General features: G+C 40.2%; 1 protein-coding gene across 1 annotated transcript in view; it reads left to right on the top strand.

The window, feature by feature from the left end:
* Positions 1-18,731, top strand: part of VPS41 (VPS41 subunit of HOPS complex) — a 191,128-nt gene that overhangs the window by 35,576 nt on the left and 136,821 nt on the right. Inside the window, 2 exon segments of the mRNA XM_062178061.1 lie at positions 5,847-5,954; positions 13,666-13,743. Of these exon segments, the coding sequence (XP_062034045.1) occupies positions 5,847-5,954; positions 13,666-13,743 (186 nt within the window).

Genomic DNA, 18,731 nt, shown 5'->3' with positions numbered 1-18,731 from the left:
ACTTGGAAGCCTTTTTTTCTGTTTAAATTTTTAAAAAATTAAAGTGCAGCTCTATATTAAATCTCCTTGATTTTTTAAAATTTTTTTTATTTAAAATATATCATGGAATCTGCAACAGCAGTATAATCTCTGTGAATTATAGTTTTGAATCACATTCTGTTTTCTTTGTTTATGACAGAAGGAAAAAAAAAAACTTAAAAATTCACCTTTAGTCTGCTTTTAACTTAACATAAAAGATACCTGTCAGAAAAGCGTGAAATGGTACATCAAGTGCCTAATATTGGAGTTTTCATTTTATTTATGGTTTTTGAAACCTAGCACGAATGCTTCAGTGAACTGTGTTGTGAAAGTATTTATTTTTGTATATTTATGTAAGAGAAATTATTTGGTTTTCACTTAAATAAGACTGGCAAACCTTATTTACAGTAACTTTATCTAATGGTCCGTGGATGAGTGCTTTTATGCAAAACAGTTGAGAGGCTAGAATTAACTTTTCACATTGGATGCACATTTGATGTCCAGACTTGAGCAACATGTGGCATCTTATTATAAAGACCAACACTCAGGATTCAATTTTTATTTAACACATTTACTTCAAAATTCACACATCATCTGTGCTACACTTAAATGTTAATTTTGTAATGATTTCTGTTTCTTGCTTGTAGATACATAAGAAGGATTATTGCTTTCTGTAGTTTTCCTCTTTCAAGTTTATTTAGACTTCGTTAATTAGCTCTTTCATATTTTATATTGAAAATAGATCAGTTTGGAGTGTAACAGCTCCTTGGATTGAGCTGATTATCATTAGATACCTTTTTATAGAAATGTGTAGGTCTTTAGGATTACTCTGCTTCTTGTACTACCTTTTGTTGCTTTTCTTAAAGTTATTCTTGGAAAGTTAATAGTAGGTACACCACCTTTGATATTAATAGTCTCTTTCTAAATGAACAGTTAATTATGGTAGAGGGATTAAATTTAAGCTGCTTATCAGTTGGTATGGAATACTCATCTTTTAAAACTGGGTTTGTTGCTCTTAAAGACTGATTACTGTCCTTGCAGCTAGCCAACAGGGTGGCCTCCAATGATCGTCACCTCCTGTCACCCATTCCCTGTGTCCCTCTTTCCCACACCAAGTCAGGCTGACCTGTCTAATCAGCAGACTATTGTAGAAAAGCCAGTATACAGCCTTTGAGACTAGGTCAGATAAAACCTGGGCCATCTCCCTTCCGATGTCATGGATCACTAAGTCTGAAAGAAGCCATCTGCCATATTCGGAAGGACAGTCAAGCAATCCATGAGCGAGCAACTGCAGCCTCCTGCCAACAGCCAGCAGCCAGCTCCAACTTGCCCGTCACTTGAGTGAGCCATCTTGGAAGCAGCTGCTTTAACTGCAGTGAAGGCTTTCCGAGGTTGCAGAACCAGTTGACATCCTGCCTGTAACCCTTGAGAGGTCCTGAGGGAACCACCCACCAAACCATTGCTTACCCACAGAAACTGTGTGAAGTAACACAGATATATTGCTGCAAATGTATTGCAGTAAATTCTAGCATAATTAATTATTCAGCAAAAGATAACTAACACCCCTAAGTAAACATATTTCAAAACTTTTTCCATTTATCGCATAGTTTGTAGTTACTTGTAGGCATAGAAATTGCAGAGGCCTCTGTGGTTTGTAGAGTTCAGTGACTAGTATGATCCTAGATATATCCCGTTGTCTCCATTTATCCACAGATTAGCCTCTTTGCATGTGAAGATGTAGGTCTTTGTCCCAGAGGTAAGACTTTTATAGGCATTTGAACTGGTAGTCTCTGCCTAGTCTATCCTGGCTCTCTCATAATCTCTAGGAGGTGAGCACTTACTGCTCTGCAAGAGACAGTTTTCTTCCACTAACTTACTTTTTACTGTGAGTTTCCTTAGTGTGATTTTCTTCATATTTAATCCTGCTGTGATTGCAGGGCTTCTTGAATCTGTGAGTTGATGTCTGTATCAGTTTTGTAAAATTCCCAGTTTTTATCTCTCTGGATGTTGTTCCTGTTCCTTTCTATCTTTCCTTATCCCAAAGTTCATGTGGAATCACAAAAGGATCTGAATAGCTGAAGTGATCCTGAGTAAAAAATCAAACAAGTAAGCAAACAAGCAAGCTGGAGGCATCACAATACTTAACTTAAAAGCATACTGCAAAACTATAGTAATTAAAATAGCATGGCATGGGCATAAAAAACTGATAGATACAACAGTGGAGCAGAATAGAGAGCCCAGAAATTAATCCAAGCACATATAGCCAACTGATTTTTGACAAAAGTTCCCAGATAATACATTGGAGAAAATATAATCTCTTCAATAAATGGTGCTGACGTGTATATATGTACAAGAATGAAGTTAATTCTTTACCTCTCACCATGTAAAAAAGCCAACTCAGATCAAAGACCTAAATATAAGACTTGAGAATATGAAGTTGCTGGAAGAAATTGTAGGGGAATGGGGCCGGCACTGTGGTGTAGCGGATAAAGCTGTCACATATGGTGCCGGCATCCCATATGGGCACTGGTTCAGGTGCTGATTGCTCTACTTCCAATCCAGCTCCCTGCTGAAGCACCTGGGAAAGCAGTGGAAGATGGCCTAAGTGCTTCAGGCTCTGTACCATGTGGGAGATCAGGGAAAAGCTTCTGGCTCCTACCTTAGGAGCTCCTACCTTAGCGCCGGGGCCCCCAAGAGTTTGGATTTTAAAACTCCAACTGTTGCAGCCATTTTGGGGGGTGAACCAGGAAATGGAAGGTCTCTCTCTCTCTGTCTCTTCCTCTCTCTCATGTAACTATGCCTTTCAAATAAATAAATATTTTTAAAAAATTATAGGGGAAACACTTCAAGACATTTGTGTAGGTAGTAATTGCTTGGGTAAGATACCCAAAGCACAGGCAGTAAAAGCAACAGAAATGGGATTATATCAGATTCAGAAGCTTCTGCACATCAAAGGGAACACTCAATAGAGTGATGAAATGGCTGACAGAATGGGAAAAATATTCGCAAGCTACTTAATCCACAAAGGATTAATATCCAGACTATATCAGCAACTCAAAAAAAAAAATCCACAATAAAAAAAATCCAGTGAAGAAATGGACAAAGGATCTCAATAGACTGTTCTCCAAAGAACAAATGGTCAATAAATGTATGAAAAAGTGCTCAACATCAGGGAAGTGCAAATCCAAACCACAATGAGCTATCACCTTACCCCATCACAATGGCTGTTATCCAAAAGACAATAACAGTTGATGGAGGGGATACACAAAAAGGGAAACTCTTACACACTGTTGGAGGGAATGTATGTTAGTGCAGCCACTGTGGAAAATAGTATGGGGATTTCTTAAAAACAAAAAAAGACTAAAATTAGACTTGTCATATGATCCAGTGGTCCTACTACTCGATATCTACCCCAAAGACATTACATGAAAGAGATATCTGCATCACCATGTTCAGAGCGGCACTGTTTACAATAGCCAAAACATGGAATTAATAAAGGTGTCATCAGATGAATGCCTGATGTGATACACAGACACACACATACACATACATGCACACACACAGAGGAATATTGTTCAGCTATAAGAAAGAATGAAATCCTATCATTTGCAGTAAAATGGTTGGCATTGGAGGACATCTTGTTGAGTGAAATAAGCCAGACACATAAATAATACATGTTCTCCCATGTATGTGGGAACTAAAATTAAACAAACAAACAAACAAAAAGCTCAATTTGAACACAGAATGTTGATTACTAGAGGCTAGGGGTAGGTGGAAGGGATAAAAAGAGTTTGGATTTTTTTTTTTTTAAGATTTATTTTATTTATTTGAAAGGGTCACAGAGAGAGGCAGAGACAGAGAGGGAGGTCTTCCATCTGCTGGTTCATTCCCCAGGTGGCCACAATGGCCAGAGCTGCGCTGATCAGGAGCCAGGAGCTTCTTCCAGATCTCCCACATGGGTGAAGGGCCCCAAGGACTTGGGCCATCTTCTACTGCTATCCCAGGCTATAACAGAGAGCTGGATCGGAAGAGGAGCAGCCGGGATTAGAACCCATGCCCATATGGGATGCCGGCGCTTCAGGCCAGGGCTTTAGCCTGCTGTGCCACAGCACCAGGGCCCCCAAGAGTTTGGATTTAAAAACATAGGGGATGCTGGGTGTGGTTCATTTATTGTGATAAATATGCTAACATGAGATGTTACTAGAGGAAATGGAGTTAGGAGTACATGGGAACTCATTGTTCTGCCTCACAATTTTTATTTATAAATTTAAACTTAATAAAAAAGGAAAACTAACATTAGGTTAGACTTTTTCAGTTTGTTTCACATGTGTCGTACATTGCTTTCTGTATTTGTATTTTCTCCTTTGGACTTACCTTTAGATTTTTTTTAAAAAAATCTTTTGGTAAAATTTCACTAATCTTGTATTTTGCTTTACTACTCTTCGATTAAATTATGTATTGACTTCTTAATTTCAATGATTATTGAGTCCTAAAGTGTTCATTTGATTCTTTTTTACAGATTACAATTCTTTGTTGAGAATTTCTTTTTTCATTCATTTTCAACATAGTTTTTTAAAGTCATTTTCTGGTAACTTCAAAATCTGGTTTTTTTTTTTTTTTTTTTTTATGATCTTCTCCCTTGATTTTTCATCATCTGGTCCTGTCTTGTGGCACCTGGTGATTTTTTATTGAATCCCCAGTGATATAAGTAGAGAAAATTGTAGCAGTCCCAATAGTTTTGTTTTTCACACTTTATTCCTTATCAGAGAGGATTAAGAATGTCTTATGATGCTGGGCTACAATGTTAGGTTGAGCATAATAAAGTTAGTGATGATACAGCACAAGTAGAGTACTCCTGTTTTCAACTTCTCAGCCTGTTCTGGTGGAGGTATAGCCTTTGGTACTCCCAATTGGCAAAATGAAATGTGAAGATCTGTTGTACTGGAAGCAAGTCAGAGAAACGCCACACAATGAGAATTTGGAATGAGTCCTTTATTTTAGCCAGTTGGCTCATGCCCTAAAGAACTCTTGACCCCAAAGCTCAAAGCAACAGATTTTATAAAGGTAAAAACCACAGGGAGGGGAGGTGCAATACATGGTTACTAAGGTCAAGCTGACCTAAAGCATATAGGAAACTAATATCAGTTACAATCTTGACAATACCAGTTAGTCCAGGTGTCAACCTGTTTTAAGCTTGAGCGATCATGCTATTGGATTTGTGGGTTCTGTCAAGCAGAATGTGTATGGTTATTGTCTTAGTTTTGATTATGGTCTTATAGCGGGGGTGCTTTTTCAAGATGGAGTCTTGGTGCTTTAAAATGGAGTTCCTACTGTCAGGGTGTCACTTCAGATCTAAACCTTTAGCTATTGGGCAAGTACTTCAGGTGCCGTGGTTAAAGCCCCGGCCTGCAGTGCCAATATCCCATATGAGTTTTGGTTTGAGTCCCAGCCGTTCCTCTTCTGATCCAGCTCCCTGCTGATGTGCCTGGGAATGCTGTAGAAGATGACCTAAGTCCTTGGTCCCCTGCACCTGTGTGGGAGACCTGGAAGAAGCTCCTAGCTCCTGACTTCAGATCAGCTCAGCTCTTTTGTTGCAACCATTTGAGCAGTGAACCAACAGATGGAAGACCCCTCTCTCTGTCTCCACCTCTCTCTGTAACTCTTTCAAATAAATAAAATAAATTTTTTATATAAAAACAACCTTTATCTATGGTTATAGTTGTTGACAATCCTTGAATAAATTGTCTATGGTTCCCTCTTAAGAGGTGTGTTTTGTGTTTTCCAAATCAAATCTGTGATGGCTGTCATTTTTCTCTGTTTTCATGCAGGAAGAAGAGAGTGAAGAGGAGCCCAAACTGAAGTATGAAAGGCTTTCCAATGGAGTCACTGAAATTCTTCAGAAGGGTGCAGCGAGCTGCATGACAGTCCATGACAAGGTAAGGGGTTACATAATTTCTAATGTCAGCGTCCTGCTGCTCTCAGTGGTGGCTTTTTTTTTTTTTAATAGAGATTGTGTCTCCCTGCCATTATTCCTCACCAGAAAAACAAGCAAACAAAACTGATGACCCAAAATATTTTATGTATATAGTCACACATTCTCCCACTCACACGTGCAACACCCACCAAGGGTATATCAAATAGAACTTGCCCAATGGTCAAAGTGAAAGTTGTCTGTGAAGCAATTTTGGAAACCTTATCACTTAGTTCCTCAGGCCATATTGATGAGATTAGAAACCTGTTTGATTAGAACAGTGTGGAGCTCAGTGCTTTTCTAAGGGTAGAAGAAATGACATTGGAAATGTTAGGAATAGATAGAAGTACCCCAAATGATTATGTATATATTATATGGATGATTGACTATATTCAACATCAGTTCATTGTTATGACAAAGCCCCCACCAACTTTTTGAGCTCAGACTAAGTACTGGATAACGCCCTTAACCTTTTCTTGGACCACAAGAGCAGGTGTTCTCTCTGGCATACTGGAGTAGGGGGAATTTGAATCATTGCTCTCTTTTTCCCCAGGAGACTATGAGTCTTAGTCCTTTCACAAAAGACAAACTCCCTACTTCTCATCCATCCCTTGCCTCCCACCTGTACACCTTTTTATTTCACATTTCATTCTATTGTAAACACGTTTCTGTACTCACTCAGCACTAATGGAATGCATGCTCTCCCATTTTTACCAGAAAGCCTCCTGTTTGGATTTTCTTCCATTTGGCTGCAACACCACTGACCTATCCCCACTGCTGTCATCGCCCAACTGTCTGTCATTTCCTGCACTTACTGAAGACTGGGCTTGCAGATCTTCAACCTAATTCAATTCCAAGGGCTTCCACCCTTTCCCTGTCTCATCTCATCGCTGTATTCAGGCTGCACTGTGGGTGGTGTCAGCACCTGGGACTTGAAGATCTTTAGCCTCCACCACTTTGTTGACCTCTTTTTTCTGTAAACTTTCATGTCATTTTCCCGCAGACCTTATTCTATGACTTGATGGAGTCCCAGATTGTAATCTGTCCTTTCTTCTCTTTTACTTTTTGTGTCTATGAAATGGGTAATTATCCTAACTCTCCTGGGATCTTCAGCTATCTTCTGTTCCTGTCTTTGCGTTGTGCTCCTCAGCCATACTCTCCACCCTGATTCAGCGCTCTAATGACCCAGGCAGCCACCTTTTCGTACACACTCGTGTGCCTCAGTAAATATACCATGAACAGTTGCTATTATTTGTTTGTCCTTCATCAGTTTCTTAGTCCTGAATATCCCTTCCTCACTCCTGTCCCCTCACTCTCAGAGGATGATGTTATATTGTTAAAGAAAACTTAAACCAAGGGGCTGGTGCTGTGGCACAGTAGGTTCATCCTCTACCTGCAGCACTGGCATCCCATATGGATGCCGATTCTAGGCCTAGCTGCTCCTCTTCCCATCTAGCTCTCTGCTATGGCCTGGGGAAGCAGTAGAAGGTGGCCCAAGTTCTTGGGCTCCTGCACCCACATGGGAGACATGGAAGAAGCTCCTGGCTTCGGATAGGCCCAGCTCTGGCTGTTGTGGCCATCTGGGGAGTGAACCAGTGGATGGTTCTGCCTCTCACTGTAACTCTACCTCTCAAATAAATAAATAAAATATTTTTTTAAAGAAAATTGAAGCCATGAGGCATGATTAGACTCAGTTCCTGACTTCTTTCCCAGTTCGTCTGAGTTCATACCCATCCTTACCCAAAGGGCATTTCCTTCCACCAGTTCAGGACTTTGGTTGTCCACTTGTGCTCTTCATCGTGTTTCCTCCCTCTCCCCAAGAGATACGTGTTCCATCATGGAACACAGGTAACCACTAATCAGCCCTCCAGCCTGTAGGTTTGCCCATTGTGGATGTTTCGGGTAAGTGCAATCATGCATAATTTCATCACTTGTATGTGGACTCTTTGACTTAATGTGATGTTGTTGAGCTCCCCTGACATGGCAGGAATCAGGCCTTCATTCTTTTCTACTGCTGAATCATATTTATTGCATGACCACACTGCATTTTGTCTGCATTCACCAGCTGGTAGATCCTTCACTGATTTAAATTGTGGGTTTCACCTTGCTTCTCAAAGCTTTCTTACTAATTTTGTTATCATTTCTTTTCTTTTTTTTTTTAATATAAACTTCTTTTTTTTAATTAATTAATTAATTTATTTATTTATTTGACAGGCAGAGTGGACAGTGAGAGAGACAGAGAGAAAGGTCTTCCTTTACCGTTGGTTCACCCTCCAATGGCTGCCGCAGCCGGTGTGCTGTGGCCGGTGCACCATGCTAATCCGAAGGCAGGAGCCAGGTGCTTCTCCTGGTCTTCCATGCGGGTGCAGGGCCCAAGCACTTGGGCCATCCTCCACTGCACTCCTGGGCCATAGCAGAGAGCTGGCCTGGAAGAGGGGCAACCGGGATAGAATCCGGCGCCCCGACCGGGACTAGAACCCTGTGTGCCGGCGCCGCTAGGTGAAGGATTAGCCTGTTGAGCCATGGCACCGGCCTTGTTATCATTTCTGATATTCCTTTCTGTTTCTTTCATTTTGCTTTAATTACATGTTTCTATTTTGTGTTGGTTTCCCCAGAATTTGGTCCATCATCCATGTTTGTTCATTTGTACTGCTTAGCTTTAGATACCATGATTTCTGTAACCATCTACGCACTAACCCTCACTAGAATAGTATGCTTATTTGTGTAGGTACCTCCTAAAAATCTCTATTTTGTTCTGTTTTACCTGAACTTCAGCATGTCCATAATGAGTTCATCTTTTTCCTGGAAACTTGCTTCTGTTTTTCATTCTTATCCCATTTAATGACATCATCATCATCATCTTTATTACCTAAGCCAAAGGCAACTCCTTGTATGTGCTGGTGATTTTCTTACTACACTTGTTCTAATGTAGGCCTCATCTTCTTTTGCCTATAGTTGTAAATAGAGGAATCTCTTGTGTCCCTTAATATCTCCACTTTAAATCCATCTACCACTTGGTTGCCAGATTGATCGATGAAATGTACAAATTTTATAACCCTTATGTAATTTTCATCAGCTTATCAGTAAACTCTCAGATGTCCAATGTGGTATGTAAGGCCCTCAGAGGTCTTGTCTCCTATGAATAATTAGCCTTGTTACCACTTTCTGCCAAAAATGGTGCTTTGGCAGAGACACTTGCCTTCTATCTGAATGTTAGCCCCATCTCCTCTGCTTGAATCCACTCCCATCCTGAGCCCTTTTCATCTGCTAGTTCAGGCATTCATCATTTCTGTGTGTAGTTAATACACACAGTATGAACTGTTTCTCGTATTGTGTATTTTCCTTCAGATTTGCTTTCACTTCAGCCTGTTCATGTCACCTCTGCTAAAGTACTCTTGTGGAAATTCCAATCTGATCATAATCCTCCTCTTTAGGTTCCTTAATTGGCTTCCTGATGCCTTAATGATTTGGACCTACCCACTCCTCTTTCCTCTGCTTTTCTACCTTTCATCTCTCCATAAATATTTGAACACTTCTTATTAGCCAACCTTTCCAACCTCATCACCTGTCTCTTCCCGTGGGCATGAATTAGATGCTTCATCCTTCTAAAATAAAGCTGCTTTTAATTTCTTGACTTTGTGCCTTTGAGCAAGTTGTATCCATTCTGCCTAAAGTGGTCTTTACCACAAGCCTACTCAATCTGCCTTTTTTATTTTTATTTTTTTAGTTTCTCCTTCAAAGTTTATGGTGCTACTTCCTGTGTTACATAGGATCTTAGAGAAACTTCCATTTTCAGCATGCTCTTTTTGTTTAATTGTGGGTAACTTTTTATAATCTACTTCTGTCATTATACCATAACCCTTTTAAATCACACTTATTATCTAAGTGTATTGTAGTGCTTTATGTTTATTTGTTGATGAACCAGTAAATTAATGAACTGGAGAAGAGTTTGCTTGCCCAGAGCTCAAACTGTATTAATACCATGATAAACTCACTTGGCCAAAGAACCTAATAGTTGAGAATAGTAATCAGTGCCAACTTTTGGGGCTCCTGTTTCTAGTAAAAGGATTCTGACAAGTAGAAAGTACGTTAGTTCTTAATTCTGGTCCTAGCTCTGCCAGTCATTGACTGTTTCCAGAGAGGTCTCATCACCTTCTGGAACTTACTTTGTCATGTAAATTGAATGCACTTCCTGCTCTAATGCTTTGGATACTGTGAAGCACTATGTGAAAGGTAGATTCTACTGCACAGCTGACCAAATTTTAAATATCCTCTGTCTTGTTTCTTTTGTGATTTTTTTTAAAAAGATTTATTTATTTATTTGGAAGGCAAAGTTTCAGAGAGGCAGAGGCAGAGAGAGATTTTCCATCTGTTGGTTCACTCCTCAAATGCGTGTCATGGCTGGAGCTGGCCATATCCAGAGCCAGGAGCCAGGAGTTTCATCTAGGTCTCCCATGTGGGTGCAGGGGCCCAAGCGGTTGGGCCATCTTCCACTGCTTTCCCAGGCCATAGCAGAGTGCTAGATTGGAAATGGAGCAGCTGGGATTTGAACCGGCGTCCATATGGGATACCGGCACTGCAGGCAATGGTTTTACCCACTACGCCACAACACCAACCCTTTTATTTTATTTTATTTTATTTTTTTATTTTTTTTTATTTGAGAGGTAGAGTTACAGAGAGCAGGTCAGATTTTCAGACATCTGCTGATTTAATCCCAAATGGTTGCAAGGGCCGGAGCTGGGCTGATCCTAAGCCAGGAGCTTCTTCCAGGTTTTCCACATAGGTACAGGGGCCCAAACACTTGGGCCATCCTCTGCTGCTTTCCCAGGCCATTAGCAGGGAGCTGGATCAGAGGCCAAGCAGCCAGGACTCAAACCGGTGCCCATATGGGATGCTGGTGCTTCAGGTGGAGGCCTAACCTACTATGCTGCAGCGCTGGTCTCTCTTTTTTTGATTTTTAAGGACTGATCACTACCTCTTCTGTTTGCTTACTTACAGGAAGTCCAGTCTACTCAAAGTAAAGGCAAATATGCTTAGTGGAGTCAAAGACTGAGATCCCTAATCTGATATCTTTTAAAATGAATTAAGTTTGGGCCGGCGCCACAGCTCACTAGGCTAATCCTCCGCCTGTGGTGCCAGCCCCCCACGTTCTAGTCCTGGTTGGGGTGCTGTTTCTGTCCTGGTTGCTCCTCTTCCAGGCCAGCTCTCTGCTGTGGCCCAGGAGTGCAGTGGAGGATGGCCCAGGTCCTTGGGCCCTGCACCCGCATGGGAGACCAGGAGGAAGCACCTGGCTCCTGACTTCGGATCGGCGCTGCGTGCCGGCTGCAACACGCTGGCCATGGTGGCCACTTGGAGGGTGAGCCAATGGAAAAAGAAAGACCTTTCTCTCTTTCTCTCTCTCTCTCACTGTCTAACTCTGCCTGTCAAAAAAAAAAAAAATTAAGTTTATAATTAAACTTGAAAGGGCTAGCAAAAATGTATTTTTTTCTTTTCTTATAGATTTCAAGTACTTTCAGGCAAAAAAAAACCCCCCAAAATTCAGTGGTTATAAAAACTCAAGACATTGAATGGAAGGAGAGTAAAATGTGAAGGATTTACATTTATGTTCTGTCATATTTGTGGCTAATTTTACATTTTTTTTGTTGTATTGAAATAGTTGAAAGCATTCACAAATGAAAATGTGACTTATCTGTAATTTTCATAGTTAAACACATATGATCGGTTTATTACACTGTTTTTGAAGAATGCATAGTTATTTCTAAACTGTAGTAGCAGTAATTTAATCTAAATGATGAAATATTTTCCTAAACAAGTTGCCTTGTCACAAAAATAACATTTTTTCCAAAAATGTTCTAATGCAATTGTAGTTATAAGCTGAATCTGTAAAATAAAAAAAAAATTAATTATTTTATGATTTCTTTCCCCCTAAGTATTGAACAAATAATACTAGTTTTAGAAAACAAAGGCAGAGGAGGAATTAATGTTTGGTTGAAGTGTCCTGCCTAGAACCTCTAAAACTTCCATGAGATAGAATATAATTAGAAGTTCAAAAATGGCCCTGACTAGGTGTCAGAGAATGACACAGTACTAAAGCATTTTAAGGATCCTGGCTCCCTTAGTTTCCTAACAAACAAAATACACTATTTATGAGGGGAATCAATACTGTGAGATACTTGGGTTGCAGTGAGCTTTTAAGAGCCATTCCTTCACCACAGATGGCCTCAGAATGGAGTATCGTTTGTTTTAGTGAGTATTTTAAGTGGTGTTTTTCTTTTCAAATATTGTCGAAGTGTCACTGTAGAGATAAAATTACAACCACTTGAGCCCTGTATTTCTGTTGGAATGTTCTTTAACTTGGGAGGAAACATTCCTGTTGGGTTTAAATATTCAGGCTAATTTCCCCCCAGAATTACCTCTTCCCCCTTACCCAGGCAGCACCCAAGCATCCTGTTTGCAGCGGGCTTGCTGTCTGCCCTGGGTGACTAATCGGCATGGCACCTGGTGCATCCAGGCAGGCCTGTGCAGCGGAGTCGTCATACCTAGTTATGTCTGCACACCTGATGTTTTATTAACCAGTATTGATTTTTTTACCCGGGGGACTTTTTTCTTCCTGAAAAAAGGCAACCTTGCAGGAGTGAAAGGCATTGCAGGGGATGAATTTCTAACGAACCCCTTCTTTCCCTCTTTGTGACTCCTCTTTAATGTAGCTTCATATTTTAAGTGCCTGAGCTGAAATTTCATCTTAAGCAATTCCATTTTGATAAATCCTTTTGAATCTTGACTTTCTGTAAGGTTATTTTTTAAAGATTGTGCTGCTTGACTGAAATGCTTAGTAGCGCCTGTAAATTTGAGCATTTCATTACAGGTTGCAATGAAGCATGATCACCTGGAATGAGATGCAGAGAGTCCTGGACTGTTTGAGTAATGCTTAAAGAAATAAAAAGGAAGAAGAATCTCATGTGAGATTTAGGTAGTCTTAAAGTTTCTTCTGGTTGTTTAGAGTTAGTTCAAAGAAGTCAAGAAACAGAGTTATGAACTAGTTCTATGTCATAAAATGAATATGTAGTTCAATGGTTCTTTGGTGACAGAAAAGGACATTTTTGCCTTTGAATATAAATACTTACGTTCAGTGTTATACATTAACTGTTATAGATACATCCCAGAGCTAACTGATGGTTATGTTCATCTGAGGTTTTTTTTTTTTTCATCCCTCAATATGGCATATATTCTCTGTTTTAAAATACAGTATTTTGTTGCTTGTGTGCATTGAAGTTAAATATCAGCACAGATTTACACATTTGCCATAAATTAGGAGGAGTTTCTTAATCATTCCCTTCTGACTTTGAGTTCAGCTATAGGTTGGTTGTGCTCTCCCAGCTGCATTTTTAATTTACGGCCTCAGTCCATCAGGCATTGTGTACAGACTGCACACACACCATTAGTTGTCAGTAGATGAGGGACCTCATGAGTCATTTTGACAGCTCGCTTGCACTATCACAATAAAATAGGCCCTGTTCTTTATTTCCCTGAAGCTGGAAACAAGGCTTCTCCGAGGAGTGCACATCTTCTCAGACATTGCAGATCATTTATGCATTAAGCAACTTGACTTTGAAAGTGGCTCTGTTAGTGATGTATTAATAGTACATTAATTAACTGCCCCTCTGTTGTTCTTACAGTTTCTGGCACTGGGCACACATTATGGCAAGGTTTACTTACTTGACGTCCAAGGAAACATCACTCAGAAGTTTGATGTAGTAAGTATATGGTATAAAATAATGCATGAGCTGAACTCCATGCTAAGAATTTGTACTTTAGAATGTTCGTTTTAGCAATTTGCTTGAATAATGTAAAGAAGGGATCTTTATAAACTAAATCAGAGTGCTAAGAATATAGATCTTGGTTTAATAGTATATGGTACAATTTTAAATTTTAGGAAAAAGATCTATATGTATATGTATGTATGTGTGTATATATATATGTGTGTGTGTGTATATATGAATATATATAAAAATTATCCATTTTGGACTAGGTATCTTTGGTACCCAAACACCATGTAAAAATCTTTTTAATAAATTTGTGTACTTGCAATTCTTTAGTTAATTGTAGTTATCCATTTGACCTTAAATGGAAGATCTAGAATACTCCTTTGTGTGTTTTTTTTAAATTGTAACAGTATAGGATATTTGGATGAATTGTTATTAGAGGAAAAATACTGCTTTTATTAGTGATTAATGTTGCAAGTGCTGTGTACTCTGGGAGTTTGTGTTAATCCTTAAACTATGAAACCCTCATTTGGTAACTAATGTGAGTTGTAAGTATGTGCCCTGTCATCTTTATTGAGATGCCAAATGTAATTGAAAATTGATTGATAGCCTTGCTGGATCCGTTTATCTCTTCTAAATATACAGCTAACATATTTTATGTGACTGTTTTGATACTTAGGCTCTTGTCAGATTATATTGATTGAAAGCAAAGAACCAGGCTTTTAATGGTTTTAATTGCTATTTGGAATCATTGAGAATGAAGGAAATATTAAATTTGAAATTTGATTTTGGTGTTTTCAGTGTACCTTGAAAGTATTGAGAACTTGTGTATTTGTGTGAAGATGAACACATAAGGTTGGAAAGATGATTTTGGGAGGCAGATACTACAGTTTGAAGAAGGCATCAGCACTTCCATCCCATAAAATAATGATGTTGTTTATGAAGGAGGCTGCAGTTTCTAAAACTGACACATTGGGTGTGAAAGGAGAAGTGATGCTTTGATTTGCTTATAAGAAATGGGACTACAGAATGAGCTCTGGAGAAGCTGGAAATGGGAAGTATGAGCTCTTATCACACTGATAGTTCAGGCGAATTACAGGCTCTTGTTTTGCTTTAGCATCCTCTCCAGGCAAGAAGAATGTACTGTTGACCATTCTTCACCCTCCTGGCCACTGACCATGAATCTTTTTAACAAGACAGAGAGCTCTCAACTCCTATTTCACTCGCCAAATGCCCCAAATGGTTTACAGGGTAAAGCTGGGAGCCAGGAACTCCATCCAAGCCTCCCATGTAGTTAGTAGGAACCCAACTACTTGAGTCATCACCACTGCCTCCCAGGGTCTGTACTTGCAGGAAGCTGGAGTCAGAAACCTATGTTGAGAGTTGAAAGCGGGCATATCAATGTGGGTGGGACATGCATGTATAACTGTGTCTTAACTGCTAGGCTATACAGCCAGCCTGGGATATGCATCTTGATGACCCATGTGTTTGGTCTTTGAATTGCTTTCCATTGCAATGGGTAGCTGATGCTGGGCTGTTGCCCTCTTTATGTATACCTCCTCACCTTCAAGAAAGAGCTTGCCTGCGTGGCCTCTGACAACTCTTGCTCTAGTTTAATGATTCTCTGACACTCTAGTTCTAAGGCAGTCTGTTTAATATTATATAACAATTTCAGTGTTTGCTTGCTGTGTAAGATTTATGGGCATATGCTGTTTGTTCCATTGCCAAAAGCAGTCTCTGTTTCTACTCAGTATAAGCCTTCAGCTGTGTCCTCTCTCTCTTTTTTTTTTTAAAGATTTATTTTTTATTTGAAAGAGTTACAGAGAGAAAGGAGGAGAGAGAGAGATTGAGGGGGAGAGAGAGAGATATATCGAGAGAGAGAGATCTTCTGTGTACTGATTCCCTCCCCAGATAGCTGCAATGGCCAGGGCTGGGCCAGGCCGAAGCCAGGAGTCTTCCAGGTCTCCCATGTGGGCAGCAGGGGCCTGAGCACTTGGGCCATCTTCCACTGTTTTCCCAGGCCATTGGCAGGGAACTGGGTTGGAGGTGGATCAGCCAGTACAGGAACTGGTACCCATGTGGGCATTGCAAGAGGCCACTTTACCTGCTATGCCACAACGTTGGCCCCTCTGATGTTGTTTTTATGTCAGATAGATACTACATCCTTCCTCCTTGAGGTAATTTATAACTTCATCCATACATTTGCCCAAACTTTTACTCATTTTTTCTTTCAGTCCTTGCCTGTATGATATCTTTGAACGTTAAACTCTATATGTAGCTTTGCACCTTTCTTTGTCAGGGGAGGAAGATTTCTTGGTGCCACTTTTTATTGGTTTATTTACCTTCTCCAAGAAGTTGATAGTCTGCTGTGGTATAAGGCCATGACCTCTTCATGATCATTAGTGTGTTAGGTAAATGATTTTCTTTTCTTTCTTTTTTAAAGATTTATTTATTATTTGAAAGGCAGAGTTGAACATTGAGAGGCAGAGAGAGAGGTCTTCCATCCAATGGTTCACTCCCCAATTGGCCGGAACGGCTGGAACTGCGCCGATCTGAAGCCAGGAGCCAGGAGCCTCCTCCGGGTCTCCCACGTGGGTGCAGGGGCCCAAGGACTTGGGCCATCTTCTACTGCTTTCCCAGGCCATAGCAGAGAGCTGGATCGGAAGAGGAGCAGCTGGGACTAGAACTGGCGCCCATATGGGATGCTGGCGCTTCAGGCCAGGGCGTTAACCCACTGTGCCACAGTGCCGGCCCGGTAAATGATTTTCAAGTGACAACTTTCAGGTTGTTACTGCCTTCTGAAAGGATCCTTGCCTCAGGTCCTCATCTCTGGGGAGATGTTTTTTTTTTCCTTTATTGTATTACTTTCCTGTTTCTGATGATGTAGTTACTTTGTGGGACTTAGTATCATTTGCCTTGTTTTTTTTTTTTTTTTAGATTTATTTATTTATTTGAAAGAGTTAAACAGAGGAAGAGGCATGCTGGGGGCAGGGGAGATCTTCCATCTGCTGATTCACTCCCCAAATGGCTGCAGTGGCTGGGGCTGGGTCAGGCTGAAGCCAGCAGTTTCTTCTGAGTCCCACATGTGGGTGCAGAAACCCAAGCACTTTGGCCATCTTCCACTGTTTTTCCAGGCACATTAACAGGGAGCTAGATCAGAAGTGGAACAACTGGGTCTCGAATCTGCACCCATATAGCGTGCTGGCATCTCACGTGGTTACCTTAGCTGCTATGCCACAATGCTGGCTCTACATCATTCCTCTAAAAAGGAATTTTTCAATTTTTTATTTTAAAAAGATTTATCTATTTATTTATTTGAAAGGCAAAGTTACAGAGAGAAGGAGAGGATGGATATATCTATATATATATTCATATATATATCTATATATCTATATCTATATCTCTCTCTATATATATATATGGTCCCACTCTCTGCCCAACAAAAACCCTATTGATCAGTCAAGGTTAGGAGCTACTGCTACATGACTTTTATTATCAGAAGGAAAACTATACATGCAATAAATGCGTTGATATATTGATATATATATATATATATATCATATGGCATATTGCTTCTATATATAGAGAGAGAGAAAGAGAGATCGATAGAGATCGAGAGAGATCTTCCATGCCCTGATTCACTCCCCAATTGTCTACAACACCTGGAGCTGAGCTGATCCAAAGCCAGGAGCCATCGCTTCTTGGCCTTTTGGCTAAGATCAAGTGCAAAGCCAGGAGCCAGAAGTTTCCTCAGGGTCTCCCATGTGGATTCAGGGATCCAAGCACTGCGGCCATCCTCTATTGCTTTCCCATGCTCATTAACGGGGCTGGATGGGAAATGGAGCAGCTGGGACCAGAACCGGCACTCATATGGGATGCCAGTGTCACAGGCGGCGATTTTACGCTGTATGCTACAGTGCAAGCTCCAAATTCTTTCAATTCTAAAAATACCATTACAATCAAAATTTGTTACTTATCTTTGAATGTAATGGTTGGTTGCCATGTTAAACAAGAATTTTTCTCTTCATTAGAAACATAATAACAGAGAAACAAGCATTACAAAAATTAATCAACAAATAGTCCTGACTTTAGTTTTATATCTAGATGAAAATAATTTAGACAAAGATGGTGGAATAGGAAGGAAGCACACTGATAGTCCAGGAAGAGACAGTTTAATAAAAGTAGAGATACTGCAGGTTCAAGGAAGAGTAGGGGAAGAAATAGCAGAGGAAACTCTTCCAGAACTAGTGATTCACACTGGACCTGTGTGGAGAGCATGGGAGCCCACAGTTCGGGACACCAGGGGCAGAATCAACACACCAGTGCTGGAACGTGAGCTGTGCGGAATTACTTCCCTTCTGAATCAAAAAAAAGAAAGAAAGAGAGAGAGATTTACCACGCCTAACCTGGGAGTGTCACCTTTGGCACACCCTTAACCCTGACTAACCAAACAGAACTCTTAGGCCACACCCATCTCAAGCCTCTAAGTCTCCATCAAAAGCAGACAGTCCACTTAATACAGTCATAGTATAACAAGAAAAAACACCACAGCGAGGGAAGGAGAATCCAAATCTCTCTACAATGCCAAGCAACAAACGCAAAAACCAAGAAAACAAGAACAAGGATGACATTATGACACCCCCAAATGAACAAGACACCCCAAGCCAAGATTATGAAGATGATGAGATGGAAGAAATGCAAAATACGGATTTCAAAAATTTATGATAAGAACAATTAGAAGTTTTCAAAAACAAATGCTTGAGCTACGGAATTCCTTACTGGACAGGATAGTAAATCTCCTTCGAGAAAATGAAATCTTAAGGAGGAATCAAAATGAAATGCAGAAACTAGTAGAACAGGAAAGTGTGATAGTGAAGAGAAATCAAAATGAAATGAAGAACTCAATAGATCAAATGACAAACACATTAGAGAGCCTTAAAAACAGAGTCAGTGGAACAGAAGAGAGAATATCGGGCTTA

The sequence above is a fragment of the Lepus europaeus genome, chromosome 20 (assembly GCF_033115175.1).
Source record: "Lepus europaeus isolate LE1 chromosome 20, mLepTim1.pri, whole genome shotgun sequence".
NCBI lineage: Eukaryota > Metazoa > Chordata > Mammalia > Lagomorpha > Leporidae > Lepus > Lepus europaeus.
The sequence above is the reverse complement of the archived record's forward strand: the minus strand, read 5'-3'. Positions and strand labels throughout refer to the sequence as shown.